Source organism: Corvus hawaiiensis, chromosome 23 (genome assembly GCF_020740725.1).
Source record: "Corvus hawaiiensis isolate bCorHaw1 chromosome 23, bCorHaw1.pri.cur, whole genome shotgun sequence".
Classification (NCBI taxonomy): Eukaryota; Metazoa; Chordata; class Aves; order Passeriformes; family Corvidae; genus Corvus; species Corvus hawaiiensis.
The window spans coordinates 1,082,884-1,105,770 of NC_063235.1; the positions used below are offsets into that span (position 1 = coordinate 1,082,884).

The window sequence follows — 22,887 nt, forward strand, 5'->3', positions numbered from 1 at the left end:
GCGCCTCGCTCTGATTGGTGGAGAGAGGGCGCTGGCTAGCATGAGTAATACTGATTGGCTGTGGGTGGCCACCCGGCAACATTGCGCGCTGTGATTGGCGCGCAGAGCGGCCTCTCAGGGTGAAGGAGGCATGGCGGCGGGCGGCGGGAGCGGTTGAGGCGGTGGCGGCGCGTTGGTGTTGCTGTCGCGGGCACTGACGAGCCCTCACCGCCCCGCGGGCTTCGGGAAGAGCTGTCTTGTCCCACCGCGCCCGTCCGGGTCAGTCCTGTACCGGGGCACCGCGGGTTCCTCTCGGGTCCATCCCCAAGCCGCTGAACCCTGAGGGTTCTCCGCGGGCGGGTTTTCAGGCGTTCATTAAATGTTCCTTTCCGCAGCACCCCCAGGGGAGATGCGGTAGCGCGGGCTGAATCCTGCTGGCTGCCCCGGGAGCGTTGGAGGCGATGGAGCCGCTGCCAGAGCTGTACTCGATCTTCCAGGGCGAGGTGCGGGCCTGGCCCGTGCGCTTCGTGAATTCGTTCTGTTGGTTTGGTCCGGGTTTAGCGCAGCGAGGTTCGAGGGGCTGATGATGCCTTTTCCTGGTCTTAAATTCAAGAGTCAAACACGGTTAGAAGGGAAAAGGGATTTTACCTTGGGATTTATTTTAAGGATCCTTAGGTGCACACGTCCAGGTCGAATGCACCTCAGTGCCCCCCGCAATGCCCACCCCGATAGATCGGGTAGATCATTATAGGTGTTACTAATTAGCAGATCTATCAAAGATTCCCCAAGGAGAGGCTCGAGTGAGCCCCCCTCCCCAAGGAGCCTTCCCCTGGATGGTTCTATCTGAGCTTACAGAATGTGTTCTGGAGAGGACCTTGGGCTCTGGGGCACACTGATCCCCGGCTACGAAGCTTCTAAAATGTTTAATCTCTCAGCTTGACAAACAAGGCCAAGAATGGAGGCAAAAAGCACTGAGAATACAGGAGCTGTAAAAAGGTATAACAGGGGTACAAAAGAAAAGGCAAAAAATCTTCATGGCATCACTGAGAGCTCTGTGGCAGCTGCCCAGCCCCGTGTCCGTGCACAGCTGGGTGAGCAGCGATGGGGGGATTGTGCCCCTCCGCCCTCCTCAGGTGATTCCCCACCTGCAGAGCTGGGATCCAACATCAGCAGGACCTGGAGCTGCTGGAGAGAGTCCAGAGGAGCCCCTCTGGAGCCGGGCTGGGAGAGCTGGGGGTGCTCAGCTGGAGAGGAGAAGGCTCCAGGGAGAGCTGCGAGCCCCTTGCAGGGCCTGAAGGGGCTCCAGGAGAGCTGCAGAGGGACTGGGGACAAGGGATTCAGGGCCAGGAGCCAGGCAATGGCTTCCCAGTGCCAGAGGGCAGGGCTGGGTGGGATCTTGGGCAGGAATTGTTCCCTGGCACGGTGGGCAGGGGCTGGCATGGAATTGCCAGAGCAGCTGGGGCTGCCCCTGGATCCCTGGCAGTGCCCAAGGCCAGGCTGGACACTGGGGCTGGAGCAGCCTGGAACAGTGGGAGGTGTCCCTGGGGTGGCACTGGGTGGGATTTAAGGTCCCTCCAACCCCAACCATTCCCTGATTCTCCCCACATCAGACGAGCTTGGTGGGTTTGTTGTGCGTTTTCTCCCCTGAGGCCTTTCCCTCAGCTCCTGTGTGGGTTTCCTCCCCAGGTCGCTGCAGTGACAGATTTCGGGGCGTTTGTGGCAATCCCGGGCTGCAGGAAGCAAGGTTGGTGTCTCTGTTTGCTGGGGGTGCAGCTCCAGGCTGCTGCGGCCGCTCCGAATTCAAGGGTTTTGGAAAAAGCTCCGAAAAGCAGCGAGCAGAAAGTAGGAATTGAGAAAGAACGAGCTAAAGGTGAAATAAACGCTTCCGAAATTAGGAAGAAATTTGAGTTCTTGAGGGGTGTTTAGAAGATGATGGATTATTGCCTGCTTGAAAAAAAGACTCGGAGGGGTTTTTGGAAAATTCAGAATATGTTGGGTGGGTTTTTGGTAACTTTGGGATATTTGGGGTGGGTTTTTGGTAAATCCTGAATGTTTTGGGTGGGTTTTTGGTAAATCCTGAATGTTTTGGGTGGGTTTTTGGAAAATTCGGGATATTTTGGGTAGGTTTCGGGTAAATTTGGGACATTTTGGATGGGTTTTTGGAAAATTCGGGACATTTTGGGGGTGTTTTTGGAAAATTCGGAATATTTTGGGTGGTTTTTTGGAAAATTCGGAATATTTTGGGTGGGTTTTTGGTAAATTTGGGACATTTTTGGGCGGGTTTTTGGTAACTTCAGGATATTTTGGGGATGTTTTTGGTAACTTTGGGATATTTTGGGCGTGTTTTTGGTAACTGGGATATTTGAGGCGTGTTTTTGGTAAATTTGGGACATTTTGGGTGGGTTTTGGGTAACTTCGGGATATTTTGGATGGGTTTTTGTTAAATTCAGGACATTTTGGGTGGGGTTTTGGAAAATTCAGGACATTTTGGGTGGGATTTTGGTAAATTCTGAATGTTTTGGGTAGGTTTTTGGTACATTTGGGACATTTTTGGGGTGTTTTTGGTAACTGGGATATTTTGGGGGTGTTTTTGGTAACTTTGGGATATTTTGGGTGGGTTTTTGGTAACTTTGGGATATTTTGGGTGGGTTTTTTGTAAATTCAGTATATTTTGGGTGGTTTTTTGGTACCTTCAGGATATTTTAGTGGAAGTTTTGATAACCTCAGGCTATTTTAGAGACTCATTTGAAGATAATGGCAGAACTATAGAAAATCTGCAATTAGCAAGTTTGCCCAATTCCCTTCTTTTTGTGGCCAATGTAAATTAGCAAAAAACCAAAAAAGGAAAAGACTGAATGGAAGCTCAAATAAAAAATACTGGGAAATCCAACTTAAAGCTGTGTCTGTGTTTGAGGGAGAGCTGCAAAGCCCAAGGAACCCTTCTCTGCTGCCCTGCTGAGGTTCCTGCTCCCTGCAGGACCCTGGGCAGGAATTTGGCTGCTGGGGGATCTCACCCGGAGGCAGAAAGTGCCCTTGGAATGGGAGCTGGAACAGCAAAGTGCTCCTGGATTTCTGCTCCCCTGCTGCTCACTTGTCAGTCACCCAAATTCAAATCTCATTTGGGGCAGTGGGACCTGTTTGAGCAGGTAAAAAAATGAGAGCCCTCTCCAAAGGACAGCTGTATTTATTTAGAATTGTGTTTATTATTTATCTTTATTGCTTCCGTGAGCAGCTTTAGTAGTGGCACCTACGTTATAAGCAGCAGTCAAAAAATAGAAATTAAAAAAGAATGAGTTGAAGATGAAATAAACACTGCTGGTTTTTAAATGGCTAGGTTTTGTTATATTTTATTTATTATGTGTTTTTGTTTGTTTTTATTTCTATTATATATATACTTATATAGAATGTATTTTTAATATTTATTTGTATTCCTATTATATAGATATATAAATAAGTTTATTCCTACTACATAAATATTTTTATATTTTAATGCATATTTTACTTCTTAATTATATATATTTTAATTTATTATATTTTACCTATTAGTGGTATAAAAATACATTTTCCTCACACCACAAAGGACTATCTGCTCCAAACCATTTTGGAAGCTACAAATCCGAGGTTCAGTGGAGAATTGTCTGGATAGAAGTGAAAAAAAGGATGAGTTAAGGATGAAATAAACGCTGTTAATTTAAAAATTGAATTTATTATGGTAGAAGAGTACATTCTTTCCACAGCCCAAGGGATTATCTGCATCCACTTCAGGAACTGCTGAGGGTTTTCTTCTCTCTCTTCTCTCCCAAACCCGCTCCAGGCCTCGTGCACAGGACTCACATGTCCTCCTGCCGTGTGGACAAACCCTCGGAGATTGTGGATGTTGGGGACAAGGTCTGGGTGAAGCTCATTGGCAAAGAGGTAACCTCAGCTCGAGGAGCATCTCCTGCCTGTTCATTAACCCCGTGCTCGTTTACTCTCTGCTAATTGCCTGCTTTGCAGATGAAGGAGGACAAACTGAAGCTCTCCCTGTCCATGAAGGTCGTTCACCAAGGCACGGGGAAAGACCTGGATCCCAACAATGTTTGCCTTGAGTAGGTGAATGTGCTGAGCAGAGCAGCTCCAGGGGAATGGCTTCCACCTGGAGCCGGGCTGGGAGAGCTGGGGGTGCTCAGCTGGAGAGGAGAAGGCTCCAGGGAGAGCTGCGAGCCCCTGGCAGGGCCTGAAGGGGCTCCAGGAGAGCTGCAGAGGGACTGGGGACAAGGGATTCAGGGCCAGGAGCCAGGGAATGGCTTCCCAGTGCCAGAGGGCAGGGCTGGATGGGATCTTGGGCAGGAATTGTTCCCTGGCAGGGTGGGAGGGGCTGGCATGGAATTGCCAGAGCAGCTGGGGCTGCCCCTGGATCCCTGGCAGTGCCCAAGGCCAGATCAGCTCTGCTCTTTGCTTTTACAACGTTTTACTTTGAGAGCAGCCTTTAAACCTTGTGCTCAGGTTGTGTTGGTGTAAAAACGGAAGGTTAAAGATGAGAATGGATTGAAAATGGCGCTGTCCTTCTCCTCCCAGCCAGGATGAGAGGAAGAAACGCACCTTCAGGGACTACACGAGCCAGAAGATCACCCTGGAGGCCGTCCTGAACACGATGTGCAAGAAATGTGGCTGCAAAGGTGGGTTCTGCTGCTTCCTTACTGCCCTGTCCCAGGCAGGCAGTGACCCTTGGTGGGCTTGTATCATGGTTAGAATCCCAAAATGGTTTGGGTTGGAAGGGACCTCAAAGCTCATCAGATTCCAGTCCCCAGGGACACCTTCTGCCATCCCAGGCTGCTCCCAGCCCCAATGTCCAGCCTGGCCTTGGACACTTGCAGGGATCCAGGGGCAGCCCCAGCTGCTCTGGGCAGCCTGCTGGCATGGTTACACATGGTTGTGCAAAGGGAATGAATTTTTGTGCCATGTTTCTCCTTTAGAGGAGGCATTTTTTATCACTTGCTGCAAAAACAGAAGACTTAGTTCGAGTCCTTTAAAAAAAAAAAAAAAGAGTTTATTCCTTAAAATCACACCCCCTTGGGCTCCTGGTGAGGGGCCACAAAGATGATGAAGGACTGGAGAGATGAGGAGAGACTGAGGGAGCTGGGCCTGGTTGTTGTGGAGAAGAAAACACGGAGGGGGAATCCCATCACCCACACAAATACCCCCGGGGTGCCCGGGGATGGTGCCAGGCTCTGCTCAGGGACAGCACCTGGGGTGATGGCCACAAACAAAACCCAGCGAGCTCCACGTCACCCTGAGGAAGAACTTCTGGCCGTGAGGGTGGCAGAGCTCTGGAGCTGCTGCCCAGGGAGGGTTGGAGCCTCCCTCTGTGGGGACATCCCAAACCCCCTGGAGCTGTCCCTGTGTCACCTGCTCCAGGTGATCTCCAGGGCTCCCTTCAACCCCAGCCGTTCTGTGCCTCCAGCTGGGCACAGCTCAGGACGAGTTCCCTTCCTGCCCTCTTTGCTTCCTGTGTCTCGTAGCTGAGATCTTATTCTGGTTTTGGTTTTTGAGAAGCAAACCAACCTTGAGCCATCACCTCACTGCCAACAACCACCACTGAGAATTCCAGCTCAGCTGCTGGGATGCTGGAGCTGTGTCTCAGAGCTAAAACCGAGTCTGTGACCTGCTGAAAGGGCGTCCTGCCTGGTTCAGCAGCGTGAAGATGGATTTTGAGGTGCCTCCAGCAGGTTTATTCAAGTTGCTGAGGCATAAAATAGTTTTTTTTTGTGCAAGAGTTTTTGCTGTGGCCCTACTTGTGTTATGTGGAGTGAATGGTTAACGGAGCTCCTGCTATTCTGGAGGAGGTTAATGATCAGTGTGGGCTCTGTAGTGGTACATGAGTATCCTTAAAATACTATCTTAAAGAATTATTCCTATTTGAAGGACTGTTCTATATAAAACACTCTTTGAAAGAACCCCAAAACCCAGGATTATGCCTATTTCCAACCTGCTTTTTAATAACGGTGTCTCCTCCTAACAGCAGGTGCCAGCTCTCCAAATTTCCACTGCAGCTCTTAGTAGGTCAACTTTGATGTCTCCAGAGGAGAAAGGGAAGAACCAGATGAGCTGAATTTCTCTTTCTTTGTGGCTTTAGCTCATTTTCCGGGTGCCAATCACACCAATTTACCTTTGCCCCACTCTCTTCTGGGCTGATTAAGCCCCTGCAGAGACACATTTTTGCTTGTTGAGACAAGACTTATTTTCTTCTTCGCCTCCAGGATGACCTGGGTTATGTTTGTTCCCTGTCCTGTTTAATCAGGGCGCGTTCAACCAGCTGAAATTTCAGGATCAAAAATGGTCCGGTGGAGATTGTCTCCTTGTCACTAAAAATAATCAAAAAGAGCCTTGGCAGCACTTGAGGTGTGTGAATTGTTAAAAAGAGAATAAAACTAAAGGAAAAGGGGATGGGTTGTTCCTTCAAACACCTTTTTTCCAGGTCACTTTGCCAAGGAGTGTTTCATGCAGCCTGGAGGTACCAAGTACAGCCTCATTCCAGAGGAGGAGGAGGAGGAGGAGGTGGCAGCAGCAGGACGTGAAGGAGATAAAAAGATCAGCAAGGCCGAGGAGTCTTCAAAAAAGAGGAAGAAGGTACAAGGTGGGCTCAGGCTGGCCTGGAAAAGGACGAGGGGGATGGGTATTTGCTCTGTGGTTACAACTGAGTTACTACAGCAGCGTGGGTGTGAGTAGCCAGGTCTGGCCTGAGGAGCTGCCTCAGTTTTGGGCAGATTCTGTAGCAAAACAGGAACGTCCTCCGCAGATTTCTTACTAATTCTTAGCTTTTCTCCTTTTATCCTTGTCAAGCTGTCTTTAAGCTGGTTTTGTGCTACAGCACCCAGCTCTCAGAAGAGATTTCTGGCAGTGAGAAGATGATTACTGTTTTTCCTGGTCGTTGTGAGGCTCTATAGGAATTGCTTCAGTGCCCTGAATTTCTGTGATTGCTGCCAATGACCTGTTTTCCTCCCTTTTCCTGCCCTCACACCTTTCTTTGATCTGAGCTCAGTGCCCTGCTGGCTCCAGGGGTATCCTGACCCAGCCAGAGCTGTGGGAATGGGCTTTATCTGCACGCTCTGGGGGAAAACCCCTGGCTGTGTTTGCACAGGGAGCATTCCCAGGCTCCAGAGCAATTCCTGTCCCTGGGAAAGTGGCACCAGATAAGAGACATTTTCCAGGCAGTGTTTGCCCTCTGCCTCAGAGCAGGATGGGTTAAAATAAAACACAGAGGAGGCCTGAACCCAAACCAGGAGCTTTTGGTGGTCAGGTTTATTCAGTGACAAATATTCACAGAATCCCAGAGTGGTTTGGGGTGGAGAGGCCCTTAAATCCCATCCCAGCCCTGCCATGGGCAGGGACACCTTCCCCTATCCCAGGTTGCTCCAAGCCCCATCCAGCCTGGCCTGGGACACATCCAGGGGCAGCCACAATCCAGTTCAAGGCTTCAATAAATCAACTCTTCCATCAGCCCCTTCACAGTCCCACTTCTAATTACACTTCCAAAGCCCTTTCCGCCCCCCCCCCCCCCCCCCTTTCCAGCTCTGTGGTTCTGCATCCCTGGAGAGTGGCACCAGGCAGAAAAGGCTCAAATTATTTCAATGTTGTGGGGAGAAATTGCACTTAGAGGTGCACAAAGAGCTCGTTATCCTACCCCTGCCCATCCACCAGGATGGGGATTCCCAGTGGGGTCTTGCCCTGCTGACACTACAGGAAATGTGGGTCACTGTCCTGAATTTGTCCCTGATTTTTTTGGGGGGTTGCTGGATTAACAGCTTTCCTTGAAATCTCCCTTGTCCCTTTGATCTCCCTCCCTTCTCAGGGATGACATCAAAAGTTTTCAGATGTTTTCCAGAGCTGGAATAATAAAACTGGGAGCTTTTTTGGAGGCAGGATGTGGGATCCTGGAGATGAATAGTTCCCTTGTAGTCTCGAGTGCCTGCGGGGATCTTGTCTGGGAGCTGCCATGTGCCTCCCTGGAGCTCCGGGATTTACAGCACGTGGAAATGGCTCCGTGTCCTCAGTGCCAGCCTCCTTGTGACCTGTCCCATCCCATCTGTGTGACACCACTGTGGGGCTGGGATTTTGAAATGAGGGGAGGGAGCTGCCAGCCCCCAAGGGATCCCCTTTCCACCGAGTGTCACAGCAGTGAGAATGACATTTGTGCTTGTTCAGGATCAGCATTTTGTGCTTTCCTGGATCTGATGTTTCCTTGCAGTTTCTGGGGTTTTTTTCCTCTTCCCAGAGATTCCTCTCCTGAGGTACTCCGGGGTCCTCACCCCCTTTTTTCTCACCTTGCCTTCTCAGTGGTTCCCAGCTTCTCTTTTCCCTCTTGCCTGAGCCCCACAGCATTTACAGGGTGGAGCTGGATTCAGGTCCCTGCACGGGGGTGGCACTGGTGTGACAGTGCCCATCTCTGGGGTGGCAGATCTCCCTGGCAGCACTGGGGGTGTGAGGCCTCTCCTGCCTCCTGGAATCCCTGAGAAAATGGGGGACTTGGGAGGGAGGAGGAGATGCTGGAGCGAGTCCAGGGAAGGGAAAGGGGCTGGGGAATCCTGAGGGAGCTGGGAAAGGGGCTCAGGCTGGAGCAAAGGAGGCTCAGGGGGGCCCTTGTGGCTCTGCACAAGTCCCTGACAGGAGGGGGCAGCCGGGGGGGTCGGGCTCTGCTGGCAGGGAACAGGGACAGGAGGAGAGGGAACGGCCTCAAATTGTGCTGAGAGAGGTTTAGACTGGATATTGGGAAAAATCCTTCAGGGAAAGAATTGCTAAACCTGTCCAGGGCAGGGGTGGAGTCCCCATCCCTGGGAGTGCTCCTAAACCACGTGGATGTGGCACTTGGGGCCGGGCTGGGTTGGACTGGCTGATCTTGGAGGGCTTTTCCGACCTGAACAATTCCACAGTTCCGTGGTGCCGTGGCAGCCGTGAGCCCCGGAGCCTGTTTGGGACAGCTGGGCAGGCACAGGCTCTGTGTCCCTTTCCCTCCTGGGGTCACGGGGTGAGGGAGCTCCTGTGGGAACAGCCGTGTCCCTGCTGGGCTTGTGTGGGAGGCAGCAGGCTGGGAATGGCTGAGCCCTTCTGATCCTGCTGTCTTTGCCTTCCAAGAAAAAACCTGCAGTGCTGACCGAGGGATAACCCCTGGGAGTGAAATTCTCCAAGTTTATCCCATCGTCTGCTCACACAACCTCCAATTTGAGGGGTTAGATCCATTTCTAAGTTCCTTGCAGGCTTTATTCCACATGGAACAGCTCATCCCTGAGGTGGTTTTGGGTGGCCTTTGGGATTGGGGCTTTTTTAAGGCTTTGCTGCTCTTTTCCCCACCTTGTGGAAGATTTCCAGATCTTCCTGCAGATCTTCATGTGCAAACCACGCCTAAGGGTGTTTGTTCTGTGACCTGTGGCTCATCCAGCCTTGGTCCATCCTCACTTTTACTGGTTTTACTGGTTCTTCCGTGGCATTAAGAGGGCGCAGCCCTTCACACATTGTCTTCATCCGAATTTTTCCGAATCTGGCTGTCTTTATTTACTGGCTATAGGCTGGGTGCTTCTCCTCAGCTTCATCCTGCCTGCTCCTCCAACAAAGGATGCAAAAATACCTCTAGATTTATGTAATGCATCTGGTTTGGGATGAAATTGGGTGGTGGAATAAGGATAAAGAATAAAATTGAGAAGCCTGGAAGGATTCTTGGCACACCCTTGGAGATGCAGACACACATTAGAACTCCATTCTGGCTTTCCACAAGGACAGGCACAAAATCTTTGGGAATGGGATCATAACTCCTCAGAAGGGTCTGGTGAAAGATATTTCAGCTTCTTGGAGAGTTCTGGGCACTCCCCTCTTATCTCAAGCCCGAATACCTTTAGGAGGAATGAGCTGTTGTAGCATTCTCAGAGCCCAGCCTGGAGCAGTTTCCTCACCAAGGGCAGGAGGGAGCCTGGAGTGCTGGGGGGGCCCCTCTTGGAGCAGGTTTTGGAGCAGTAGGGAAGGAATTCCATGAAAATCGGCACTGGAGCCTGTTGCTGTCCTGCTGGCAGCTCCGGCAGGGGCTTGGGAGAGAGGTTTTGGGGCGCTTTTGTTGGGTTCTGGTGTGTTTGCTGCCTAGGTGGGGCAGGATGTGCAGGGAACTGTGAAGTGCAGCTCTGTGTGCTGTGAGCCCTCTCGGCACTGAGAGCTGCTTGAGCCAAATCCTCTCCAAATATTCCCCCAAAATGCCGTGTTTGGAGTGCTAGGTGTGCCCAGAGCTGAGCTGAGCCCCAGCCAGCACTGCTGGAGGGCACTTGGCAGCTCGGGGTTGTGTCAGGGCTGGGCTGTGTCCCTGCAGGCACAAACCTGGGCTCTGCTGGGCAGTGCCTGAGCTGGAAGCGCTCCCCCTGCTCACTGAGTGCCCTGGTGACCTGCAGAGTGCTGATCTCCCCGGGCTGGGATGCTGCATCCAGGGAGAGCTGTGCTCTGGCAGCAGGATGCTGCTTCTGCAGGAGGATTTTGGAGCAGCGCCGCCTCCTGCTACCAAAAAAAAACGTGGAATGCTTTGGGGTGGAAGCACCTTAAACCCACCCAGTGCCACCCCTGGGACACCTCCCACTGTGCCAGGCTGCTCCAGCCCCAATGTCCAGCCTGGCCTTGGGCACTGCCAGGGATCCAGGGGCAGCCCCAGCTGCTCTGGGAATGCTCAGCTCTCCTTGCTTCCCGCGGCATTTCCAGCCCAGGCTGTGCTCACTTGCTGAGGTGCCTGCACTGCTGCACGGAGAGAATCAGAGAATCATGGAACCTCCAGGGTTGGAAGAGGCACAGGGATCTCTGAGTCCAGCTCCTGGCCCTGCACAGGACACCCCAAGAACCCCACTGTGTGCCAGAACAGGAATTTGTCTCTCTTGGAGTGATCTTGGCTGTTAGAAGCCCCCAAAAAGGGGAGAGAGAGGGTTTGTTGATTTTTTTTCCAGCCAGCACAATGCCCTCGTGTGCTTTCATGTCCCCTGTTCCATCCCCAGGAGCGTGTGTGACATCCTGTCCTGCCTGCAGCCCTCACGTCCTGAGAAAGTTTCCCAAGCTCTGGAATGAAACTCTGTTGCTTGTGAAGGTCTTGTCAGACTTTCTCACCATGTGCACGGGCTGGAAAAGCTTGAGAAAATTCTCCTTGCTGCATCCCCTTCTCGGGAAGATTTAACTCCTTCCCATCCTCTTCTCAGGACCGGGAGGATTTGCTTCTGCCTCTCCTCTGTGGGTCAGGGCCTTCGTGGTGAGGCTGTTGTTACCCCACAGGAGAACAGACCCCATTTTGGGTGTTTGCAGCGCTGTTGTGGAGCTAAAAAGTGCCAGGGGTGTGGTGGGTGCGACTCCATCCGCTGCTCCCTTCCCTGGGATCCCAGAGGACTCTGATTCTCAGCTCCAGGTGTTGTCTTGGCTCTTGCAGCTCCCTGGAATTGTTCTGTTTGATTAAAAATAAGCTGCCAGCTCCTTTCCTTCTTCCCCAGCTGACAGCCTGGGCCTGGTGCTTGGACACCCAATCCAGTTTGGGCACAGGAGCTTAAAAGCTGGGTTAGTCAGAGCCCTGAGCTGAGCTTGCTGGGCCACATTCCTCACTGGGGCTGTCCAAGCCTGTTCCAGGGCTTTGGTTGCCTCACTGGACATCTCTGCTCCCTGAAACCCTCCTTGGCTTCTTTCCTTGTGTCCTCAAATAGAGCAAAAATTCCTGATCAGCCCCTCTGGAGCCGGGCTGGGAGAGCTGGGGGTGCTCAGCTGGAGAGGAGAAGGCTCCAGGGAGAGCTGCGAGCCCCTTGCAGGGCCTGAAGGGGCTCCAGGAGAGCTGCAGAGGGACTGGGGACAAGGGATTCAGGGCCAGGAGCCAGGGAATGGCTTCCCAGTGCCAGAGGGCAGGGCTGGGTGGGATCTTGGGCAGGAATTGTTCCCTGGCAGGGTGGGCAGGGGCTGGCATGGAATTGCCAGAGCAGCTGGGGCTGCCCCTGGATCCCTGGCAGTGCCCAAGGCCAGACTGGACATTGGGGCTGGAGCAGCCTGGCGCAGTGGGAGGTGTCCCAGGGGTGGCACTGGGTGGGATTTAAGGTCCCTTCCAGCCCAATCCATTCCCTGATCCTCTGAGAGCCTTTTGCCAGGAAAGTCTCTCAGGTGTGGATGTGTCCAGGGATGGAATTGGTGGGTCCTCGTTGGGGGCCGGTGCTGCTGTGCTTGGGCAGAGCTGGAGCTCTGCATTCCCCGTGTGCGAGGTGCTGCAGTGGTTTTGGAGGCCCATTCCCCGCTGTGCCTTCACTTCCCAGAGCTGGGGGGGTTCGAGGGAGCACCTGAGCTTTTGCAGGATGGGCTTTGCCAGGCCCTCGGGAGCTGCTGGCAGCATTCCTGCTCCTGCTCCCTGCTGGAAGGGGATGCAGCAGCACGGGATCCATCAGATCCCCTCCCCAGGCCCGTGATCTGATTGAACATCCCCAAATTGCCATCCTGCACCATTAAATAGTGCTCATCTGCCTCGGGGTGATCCCAGTGCCCCCGGGCCTGGTCTCAGGGCAGTCTCTGCCCGCTGCTTCATCACACGCCTCAAACTGGAGGCTTCAGAGCCGTTTCAAAGTTCCTTCCGAGCTTCATTCCAGCACCACCTGCTCTCGTGCTGCATCCGAAGGTCGGGTCTGGAGCACAGGATGGGGGGCTCTGAAGGGGGAGGGAGCAGGAGGGGGTGCGAGGGAGGTTGGGGAGCAGGAGAGGGTGCAGTGGGAAGTTGAGGATCAGAAGGGGGTGCAGAGGAAATTGGGGAGCAGGAGGGAGTGCAGGGGAGGTTGGGGAGCAGGAAAGGGTGAAAGGGAAGTTGGGAAACAGGAGGGTGTGCAAGGGAATCCAGGAGAGCAGGAAGAGGTGTGAGGGGAAACTGGAGAGCAGGAAGGGGTGCAATGGGAAGTTGAGGGGCAGAAGGGGGTGCAGTGGAAATTGGGGAGCAGAAGGGGGTGCAATGGGACGTTGAGCAGAAAGGGGTTCAGGAGAAATTGGGGAGCAGGAGGGTGTGCAAGGGAAGCTGGGAAGCAGGAAGGGGTGCAGTGGGAAGTTGGGGAGCAGGAAGGGGTGCAGTGGGAGGTTGGGGAGCAGGACAAGGGTGCAGGGGAAATTGGGGAGCAGGAAGGGGTGCAGTGAGAGGTTGGGGAGCAGGACAAGGGTGCAGGGGAAATTGGGGAGCAGGAAGGGGTGGAGGGGAAGTTGGGGAGCAGGAGGGAGTGCAAGGGAAGCTGGGAAGCAGAACAGGGTGCAGGGGAAATTGGGAGCAGGAAGGGGTGCAGTGGGAGGTTGGGGAGCTGGAAGGGGTGCAGGGGAAGTTGGGGAGCTGGAAGGGGTGCAGTGGGAAATTGGGGAGCTGGAAGGGGTGCAGGGGAAGTTGGGGAGCTGGAAGGGGTGCAGTGGGAAATTGGGGAGCTGGAAGGGGTGCAGGGGAAGTTGGGGAGCTGGAAGGGGTGCAGTGGGAGGTTGGGGAGCTGGAAGGGGTGCAGTGGGAAATTGGGGAGCTGGAAGGGGTGCAGGGGAAGTTGGGGAGCTGGAAGGGGTGCAGTGGGAAATTGGGGAGCTGGAAGGGGTGCAGGGGAAGTTGGGGAGCAGGAAGGGGTGCAGTGGGAGGTTGGGCAGCGGAGGGAGTGCAGAGGAAGTTGGGAAACAGGATGGCACGTGGTGAAATCTTTGTGAGGTTGTGCAAAGAACCACATCTTGCAGAAGAGCGCTGACCTCGTCCTGGTGCAGGAAGCTGCACTGGGCTCTCCTGCAGGAGCAGGGAGTGTTTGGATGCTCCAGGGCTCTCGTCCTGGCAGGCTGGGGGCTGCTGATGGGCTGGGGCTGCAGGGATGCTGCTCATGGCTATTTTAGAAACCCATTTTTTAGGGGGGCAAAAAAAAGCTTCATCCTTCCAACTTGGCGTTAATAAAGAACAATGAAATAATGGAGTGAGGGCAAGGACTCTCGTTCCATGGAAAATCCAACATTTTCCAGCCTTGGATTTCCATGGTGCTGCCCCTGTGCTCTGGTTTCTGCCATGCCCTGTGCCCTGCCCCTGCAGCTGGGGGCTGGCAGTGCTGGTATCTGCTGGCCCCCGGGGCACAGCGCCCTTTCCATGCAGGAACAGGCCCAGAGAGGCCCTTGCTGCCCTGCTGAGCACCAGGGACAGCGTTCCCACATTCCCGGGCTTTTCCTGTGTTTTCCTAGGAGAAGAAGAAGAAGAAGAAGAAGCACAAGGCCAAGCAGTCCTCAGAGTCGGACTCGGAGAGCTCGGCCTCAGACAGCGACGGAGCTCAGCCCTGCAGCAAGAGGCCCAAGCACTGCGGGAAGCCCAGCAAGGCTCCCAAGAAGAAGAAGCACAAGAAGCACAGGAAGTAGCCCTGGGCTGAGCAGGGCAGGCCGGGCTCCCGGGTGCACAGCTCGAGCAGCCAGCAGGGCTCAGCACCTCTCCGGCTCCGGGGACACGGAGTTTCCCTCTGGAAGTCACACGGGCCTGTGGTGGTGCCGGTGCCGACCTTGCTACGAGCTGTCCTCTGCCACCTTGGGCACGGCTGCCCCTTTCTGCCACAGCTGCTGCCAGCCCGGGCTCGTGACGCCCTGCAGGGCAGCTCTGCTGTCCCACAGCCTCGTGCTCTGCTGGAGCTGCTGCCAGCTCTGGGTGACACCAGCGCTGTCCCTGGGGTTGGGGTGGCACAGCCAGGCCCGTGCTGTGCTGGGGACAGGGTTTGGTGGTGCTGGGCCCTGTGATGGGACCACAGACCCCTGGCACAGAGCTCGGGGCTGCAAACCTGCCCCAGCTCCCTCGGTGTTTCTGCAAACACTGGGAGTGCAGGAGCAAGGAGCAAATGGGGGAGCGGAGATACGGGGAGTAAACATGAACTGTGGAGTGTTTGCTGCCTTGGACAGGGATGGAAAATAATTCTCTGCCCTCTCCAGCTGGACTTTGGACCGGCTCCTTTCTTCTGTACCCTCCACACTTCATCTTGGGCAGGGGGAGAACAGCGTTGGCCGTGTGGAGGGGACAGGAAAGGGTTTTTTTGGGAAGTTCTGGCTGCTTCCCGAGGCTCCCGTGGGTGGGAAGGGGGTGTGTGGTGAGGTAACCCGTAGGAGAAGGCTGCTGGAAGGAGCATAAATGTTGTAACTGGAGCTGAAGGTCGGGCGGGGATGGCAGGGGCAGAGTGCCAGGAGCAGCTCGGCCCTGCCGGGACAGATGTGAGTGCGGGGAAGGAGTCGCCGCTGTGGCCTCTGGCTCTGCAGGGAGCTGGGGCTGAGTGGGGTTGGCAACCTGGCATCACAGGAGGAGTTGGGGTTGCTGGTGGAGCCTCCCTCTTATCCCTTTTCCTTCCCTGGGCTTCCCACCGCAGCTCCCCACGGCTGCAGCGCCCTTTGGGACCATTTCCCGTCCCAAATCCAAGTGCTGGGAACCTTTATTCCAGCTGAGCCTGCAGCTCTGGCTGGGGCTGCGGCTCCCTGCTGGATCGGCCTCTGGCATGGGAGGGGCATTCCCGCATCCTGAGCTGGGCGGGAGAGCTCATTTCTAACCAGAACCGATTCCCACAGCCTGGAGAAGAGGCCGAGATGGGATCTGGGATCACTGGCCATTAACCCCATCCCTGCCAGCGCGCCTGGGCTGGCTGAACGCCGGTGCTGCTCGGCAGAGCCCGGCCTGGCTCAGCCCTGTGGGTGGGCCCGTGCCAAAAGCGCCTTTTCCCGAGCAAACCGCACACGGAGCTGTAACAACACCTTTATTGTTTTTCCATGTGACTTTTCCCACTGTTAATTAAAAAAGAACCCAACAACAAACCACGAGACCACCACCCGAGTCCCTCGAGCCCCTGCAGGCGCCGGGCAGGGGCACGGGTGGCCCTGGCGGGGCAGAGGCTCCGAGCCCACGGGAGGCCGCGCCTGGCACGGGGCCAGGAGGTGGGGACGATGTGGCACCGGGTGACAGGCAGGGGACCTGGGACAGCGTCTATGTCGCCTTCTCGTAGGTGCGGGTGCAGACGACGTTGCCCATGGTGAGAGTCTGGGGACAGAGGGGTGCGGGGGGTTAGTGCTGCCTTGCCCGGCCCCCAGCCCTGTCTCGAGCTGAGCTCTTCCCACTTCAAACCATTCCTGAGGTGGGAGCCTCAGAACAAAACCATTTCCTTACCAGAATTAACTTCCCATCCTTCAGCTCCCGCACCAGCGATGTCTCCTTCCCGTCCCACTTCTGCACGTGGACGAGTTTGCCTCCGTCCAGCGTGACCACGGACTGCAGGGAGGGATTGAGACCCACGGTTACCCTCCTCCCCGGGCTTTCTGGGCTCTGGGGGGGGGGGTTTATCCCTCAGAGGAGACCCTGGAGTCCGGCAGGGCTCGGGATCAGCCTGCGGGTGCCACTGCGGGGATGCCCACCTGGCACCATCCCCGCCCGGCTCGGTCAGTGCTGCTCAGCCCAGCCCGGATCCTGCGCTGGGTCACGGCCTCGGCTGCCCCGCCGTGACCCCGCAGTGCCACCGGCACGGTCACCCTGCCCTCCGTGCCCGGGGCCAGCACAGGGAGCGCTGCCCGGGGCCACGTCCCGCTCCGGGGCCACCGGGACCTGTCCCGGCCGCTCCCAAGCGCGGCTCGCCGGCTCCGGCGGGGACCAGAGAGGCGGGGCAGGGATCGGGGCAGGGATCGGGGCTTGGAACCGACCCTTCCCTGCCCTGCAGGGCCCGTGAGGGTTTTTGGAGGGGCTGGTGCAGCCAACACGCCCCTGCTCGCCGCGCTGCTGTTTGCACAGCGCCGCTGCTGACTCAGCCCCGAGAGCCCGGCCCGTGCCAAGGCTGCTGTGACAGCGCCAGGCCAGGGCTGTGCCGGGACAGGCACTGGCACCAGCACTGGCACCGCCCGCCTGTCCCCATCCTGCCCTGTGCTCCCACCCAGCCCCTCCAGAGCCGGGGGCTGCCCCTCGGGTGCCCCCCTGGCTTGGGGCTGTCCAGAGCTCAGGTGTCCCCCAGCCTCAGGTCCCCACAAAGCTCTGTGTCCTCCCTCAGATCCGCAAAGCTGGGTCCCCCCACGGCTCAAGTGTCCAAAAGTTTGGGTACCCGCAGGGTTTGGGTGCCCCACAGGCCTGGATCCCAGTGCCAGAGGGCAGGGCTGGATGGGATCTTGGGCAGGAATTGTTCCCTGGCAGGGTGGGCAGGGGCTGGCATGGAATTGCCAGAGCAGCTGGGGCTGCCCCTGGATCCCTGGCAGTGCCCAAGGCCAGGCTGGACATTGGGGCTGGGAGCAGCCTGGGACAGTGGGAGGTGTCCCTGCCATGGCAGGGGATGGGATGGGATGGGATTTAAGGTCCCTTCCAACCCAACCCATTCCACGCAATGCTGGGTGCCCCACAACTCCCTGCACCCCATGACTGATCCCCCCCGCCCCATCCTGTCCAGCCCCGTGCCCCGGTCAGCCGGCCTGGCCCCGCTGACCCATCATGTGCCCTCTGGCCCCCGGCCGAGGGGCACCCCAAGGGCACGTCCCGGGCTGTGGCAGCGGCTCCGCGCCGGTCACACGTTCCTGCTGCTGGAACGGCTTCCAGGAGCCGGGCCGGGAGGGAGCCCGGCAGCGACGGACCTCGCACTCAGCCCCTTCCCCCAACCTCACTCCGAGCCCAGCCCTTTGTGCTTCCTGCTCTGGGGCCAGGAAAGGGTTTTGTGCCCAAAGAGCCCCCGGATCCCTCCTGCAGTGCCCCCGGGCTGGGTGTGGGGCACAGAGCTGCCAGCTGCTCCGTGCATGGAGTGTTTAGTGGGGCATGGGAGCAGCAACGGAAATCTAGGAAAAATCAGGAGCTGGGCCGCTCCTTCAAGGGAAAATGTCCCTGCAGGGTGCGAGAGGCCGGGAACGACACTGCTCTCGCCCAGGTGGTTTTTTCCCTTGCTCTTAAAGGGAGGAGCAGCCTGGCCTGGGAAGTTTTGAGCTCCCCAGGTACCCCCCCAGCCCTGGGGAGAGGCACCGACCAGCTGGGATTGTCCCGGCGCTCCATCCCTGTCCCTGCCTGCAGCCACAGAGGGGGCTCAACAAAGAGGTTTGGTGCCCCTCTTCCCCACCCCACGGCGGCCTCCTCTTGAGCAAGCTGGCACTCGCCAGCCTGGCTCTTGCACAACCTTCCCGGCAGCTCCGTCCTGCTCCCGGGGGAACCCGGCGGCGAAACGGGCTCGGGAGGGGCCGCCTGGACGGGACCAGGCTTGAGCAGCAGCCCCGGCGGGCAGAGAGGTGTTCCCCTCCCACGGGCAGCCGGGCTGGAGCCCTGGAGCCGCGGGTGGATGGAGCGATCCCCCGGAGCCCGCAGAGCCCGTCGGGGGTGCCCCGGGGCGGGGCAGGGTTGGGGGCTCACCTTGACGTGCCTGTCGTCCGCCGTGGTCTCGTCGAACTCCTCGCCCAGCTTGAAGGTGATCTCGGTGTTCTTGAAGGTGCTCTGGGTCTTCACGGTGACCTTGTCGCCATCCAGCTCGATGATGGTGGTGGGCTTGGTGAAGCCGGCCACCTGCCGCGTGGCGAAGCCCACGCCTGGGGGGGCGAGGAGGGGCACGATGCAGCCACGCAGCCCCGGCATCACCCCCGAGCTCTTCCTCCCCGTGCTGGTGGAGGGTGAGCCCCAAAACTGCTCCCCGCAACCCCAAAACTGCTCCCCGCTCGTGGTCCTGGGGGGTTCCGTGCGCCCCCGGGGCAGGAACAGAGAAGGGGGGCCAGGGAATGCTGTCCTTGCTGAGGGATGGATCCGGGACCAGCACCCACCAGCCCCTGAGCTGGGTGAGGGGGGGCACTGGTGTCTGTCCCCCCTCCCCGCACTGCTCTGGGGTGGGGGGCTCCCTCTGGCCGTGCTGGGGCTGGCTGTGGGGGGCTAGGGAAGGCTGGGGGGGTCCTGGGCGGCCCCCAGCAACCAGAGTGGGCATCTCATCCCTCCACCCTCTGCAGAGGCTGCCCCGGGGGGGGCACGGGAAGAACGAGGCCCCCTCACCCAGCCCGAGACCCCTCACCCAGCCCGAGACCCCTTTCCCCAGCCCGAGACCCCCTTCCCCAGCCCAACCACACGTGCATAAAACCCCAGAGCCGCCCTAAGCCACCCACGCAGGCAGCAGCGACCCCCCCACCGCCTGCACCCCCCCAGCCAGACCCCGTGGGGAGGAGTGGGGGTTCACCAAGCAAACTGGGGGGGGCGTAGTAAAAAAAAAAAGGGGGTGATGCTACTCCGAGCCCGTTCTGAGCCGCGCCCACTCACCCAAAGCTTTCATGTACTCATCGAAATTGTTGGTGTCCACCAGCTTCCAGGTGCCCACGAAGGCGTCGACCATGGCGAGAGGGCGCGGGGGGGCGCGGGGGTCCGGCCGGCTGCGAGCGTGGCACCGCCTGCAGCTGCTCCGGCCCCGCAGCCGCCTTAAATAATGTCCTCATCACATGATTGGAAAGAGCGCGGCGCGCTCCAGAAATACTCCCCGGCAGCGCTGCCAGCGGCCAGCCCGGCCCGGCCACCCGCCCCCGGCCCCCGCCCCCGCCCCGACCCCCGGGCAGGGCAGGGATGGGACAGCGCGGAGGGCCACTCGTGTCCTGAGCCGCGCCCGGGCTCTGCGGGGCGGCGGGTGCGGGGTAAGGGCGCGCTGAGGTGGGCACGGGGGGGGTGTGCCCAGCCCAGGTGGTCCCATGGGAACGTGGGGGCTGCCCGTGGGCGCCGTCAGGGCGGGGGGACGGCGACAGTGGCGATGCCCTTCGGGGGCGGGGGAGCTGGGCACGGGGAGCAGCGAGCGCCGGGGGGGTGCGGGGACACATGGGGGGACTCCAGGGGAGTGTGGGGACGTGTGTGACATCCCCCGCCTCCCCGTGTGGGGGGACGCGTGACGCTGCCCCGCTCGCTGTGCCTGTGTGACCCTGTCCCCGCCCAGTGCGTGCGTGCCACCAGGGATGCTCTGGGTGCCGGGGGGACGCTGGGGACAGGGACAGGCACGGGGCTCTGGGACCCACAGCCCGTGCCCCCATCTCCCTTTGCTTTGGGGCCAGCGCATCCCCGGCCCCTTCCCAGCGTGGGTGGGGTCACCCCTGGCCGTGGGATTCGGTGTCGCCCGGGCCCCAGGGGGCGGTGCCCACTCCTGCCCCCATCCCCGGGTCGTGGACGGACCCAGCTGGGGGATCGGGTGTCCCTGAGCCCCGTGGCTGCAGCGCGTCCCCTTGTCTTGGGGACCTCGGCGTCAAAGGGACCCCATGAGGGGCTTGAGGACATTTTCTCCCTGTCTCTGGCCCCTGCGTGACATCGCAGACACCCAAAAATAGCCGGAGCTCGTGTTCAGCTTCCTCCTGCTGGCACTGCCACCGAGCAGGACCCCTCACCTCGTGCCCGGGGGGGACAGGACCCGTCCCTGTGGGATGGGTGTCCCCTGTCCCGGCTGGGACACCGGGCACGGCTCGGCTCCCCAGGGTCACAAGGACAATTTACTCCCCAGAGAGACAGAGCCCCCATGGCCTGGGGGGAGACACAGAGGGCGAGGACTGTCCTCTGTCCCCTCACCCGGGTGTCAGTGTCCCAAACCTGCGCAGCCGTGCACCCATGGGTGCTCCTGCACCAACAGCACCGTGAGATGGGGACATTGACAGGAGCAGCTGCCCAGGCACAGGGACAGCAATCCACAGGGACAGCAATCCACAGGGAGCATCTGCGGGCAGGGACACCCACAGGGACACCAATCCACAAGGTCACCCACCCACAGGGTCACCCACCCACAGGGACACCCACCCACAGGGACACCCATCCACAGGGACAGCAATCCACAGGGTCACCCACCCACTGGGACACCCATCCACAGGGACACCAATCCACAAGGTCACCCACCCACAGGGTCACCCATCCACAGGGACACCAATCCACAAGGTCACCCACCCACAGGGTCACCCACCCACAGGGACACCCACCCACAGGGACAGCAATCCACAGGGTCACCCACCCACTGGGACACCCACCCACAGGGTCACCCACCCACAGGGACACCCATCCACAGGGACAGCAATCCACAAGGTCACCCACCCACAGGGTCACCCACCCACTGGGACACCCACCCACAGGGTCACCCACCCACAGGGACAGCAATCCACAGGGTCACCCACCCACAGGGTCACCCATCCACAGGGACACCAATCCACAAGGTCACCCACCCACAGGGTCACCCACCCACAGGGTCACCCACCCACAGGGACAGCAATCCACAGGGTCACCCACCCACAGGGTCACCCACCCACAGGGACAGCAATCCGAAGGGTCACCCACCCACAGGGTCACCCACCCACAGGGTCACCCATCCACAGGGACACCAATCCACAAGGTCACCCACCCACAAGGTCACCCACCCACTGGGACACCCACCCACAGGGACACCCATCCACAGGGACAGCAATCCAAAGGGTCACCCACCCACAGGGACACCAATCCAAAGGGTCACCCACCCACAGGGACACCAATCCAAAGGGTCACCCGCCCACCGGGACACCCCTCCACAGGAACATCCAAACCAAGGGACACCCAGCCGGAGGAGCACCCACACACTGGGACACCCATCCACAGGGACACCCACCCACAGGGACATCCACACGGCTGCCCCTGCACACCCACCCTCAGGAGCACCCACGAACACGGTCACCCACTCACACGGACACCCACAGACACCCGCAGACGTGTGGGTGCTCCATGCACACAGAAACCCCTGGATGCCCACGCCCATGGATGGCTGTGCCCACACCCCTGGATTCACGTGCCCACGGGTGCACACACAGGGATACGCGTGGCTACACAAACGCACACACGTGTCCGTGCCCTCGAGTGCCCACGAAATGGGTGCCCGTGCCCCTGGATGCCCACACACGTGGGTGGACGCACATGGACACCAGTGCCCGTGCACACGCAGACCCCCACGCACACGGATGCCCGTGGATGATCACGGGTGCCCCTGCCACACACACGGATGCGCACGGGTGCCCATGAACACGTGCCCACAAACACAGATGCCCCTGCCCACGCACACGGATGCCCACGCACACGGATGCCCACACATTCGGATGTCCGTGCCCACACATAGGGATGTCCAAACGCACAGATGCCCATGGCCGTGGAGAACCACGCACACGGGTGCCCACGCACACAGATGCCCGCACACACACGGATGTGCGTGCACACGCGACTCCATGCCCACGGACGCCCATATAAATGAGTGCCCACGACCACAGAGGTGCCCACACACGCGAATTCCCACGCACGTGGGTGCCCGTGACCCTACACGTGGATGCGCGCGTGCACACGGGTGCCCGTGGAAATGCGCGCCCCTGCACACGGGTGCACACGCACAGGGATTCCCATGCCCACGAATGCCCGTGTAAAGGTGTGCCCACGCCCAGGGATGCCCACGCCCGCCGATACCCACGCACTCGGATGCCCCTGCGCAAGCCCACTCACACACAACCCTCCCTTCCATCCAGGACTGACCTCCACGCCAAGGGACGGACGCGGCGCCCGGGAGCCCGAGGGCGGCCAGGGTAGCCTGAGGTGCTGGGGGCGGGGGCTGCTGGCCTCGGTGGCCCCGCCTGTGGCCCCGCACGGCTCTCGCGGTCCGCTGGCGGTGGCCAGAGGGGAGCTGGCCTGCGGGATTCCTTTGCTGGTCCCACAGCGACGGCTATAGGTGACCATCCGGGATGGGATGGATGGAGGGATGGGGTGGCTCCAGCTCCACGTCCAACCACCCTGCCCGGCTCCGGCCACCGGCCAGCGACCCCCAGAGCGGGCAGACGAGTCCTCCCTCAGCCCCTCAGTGCCCGGCCGGGAGGGTCCCATCCCGCCCTCTGGCAGAAGCGGAGGATTTGGGGAGCACGGCCAGAGCCTGGGAAAGCCCCACTCCGTGCCGCCCGCGTCTCCAAGCGCCGCAGGACCCGGCTGGC

At 58.6% G+C, this 22,887-nt stretch overlaps 2 protein-coding genes across 4 annotated transcripts; one reads left to right on the forward strand and one right to left on the reverse strand.

Moving 5' to 3' along the window:
• Positions 1-111: 111 nt before the first annotated feature.
• On the forward strand, positions 112-14,903 carry ZCCHC17 (zinc finger CCHC-type containing 17). Of its 3 annotated transcripts, none has more exons than XM_048327184.1 (8): positions 112-258; positions 375-482; positions 1,666-1,723; positions 3,794-3,894; positions 3,976-4,067; positions 4,537-4,637; positions 6,437-6,595; positions 14,170-14,903. In XM_048327184.1, exons 2-8 carry the CDS (start codon positions 441-443, stop codon positions 14,349-14,351), a joined length of 735 nt encoding a protein of 244 aa, XP_048183141.1. In that variant the 5' UTR covers positions 112-258; positions 375-440; the 3' UTR covers positions 14,352-14,903. The 3 variants fall into 3 exon arrangements, with proteins under 3 accessions (XP_048183141.1, XP_048183142.1, XP_048183143.1); XM_048327185.1 differs by having other exon boundaries at positions 6,437-6,588; XM_048327186.1 differs by lacking the exon at positions 14,170-14,903 and adding an exon at positions 6,802-7,345 and having other exon boundaries at positions 6,437-6,588.
• A 791-nt stretch (positions 14,904-15,694) lies between these two features.
• On the reverse strand, positions 15,695-19,372 carry FABP3 (fatty acid binding protein 3). Its single transcript, XM_048327187.1, has 4 exons — positions 19,199-19,372; positions 18,314-18,486; positions 16,115-16,216; positions 15,695-15,988 (listed from the first exon to the last, which is right to left on the reverse strand). The coding sequence occupies exons 1-4, from the start codon at positions 19,269-19,271 to the stop codon at positions 15,935-15,937; spliced, it is 402 nt and encodes a 133-aa protein (XP_048183144.1). The 5' UTR covers positions 19,272-19,372; the 3' UTR covers positions 15,695-15,934.
• Between the last annotated feature and the right edge of the window lie 3,515 nt (positions 19,373-22,887).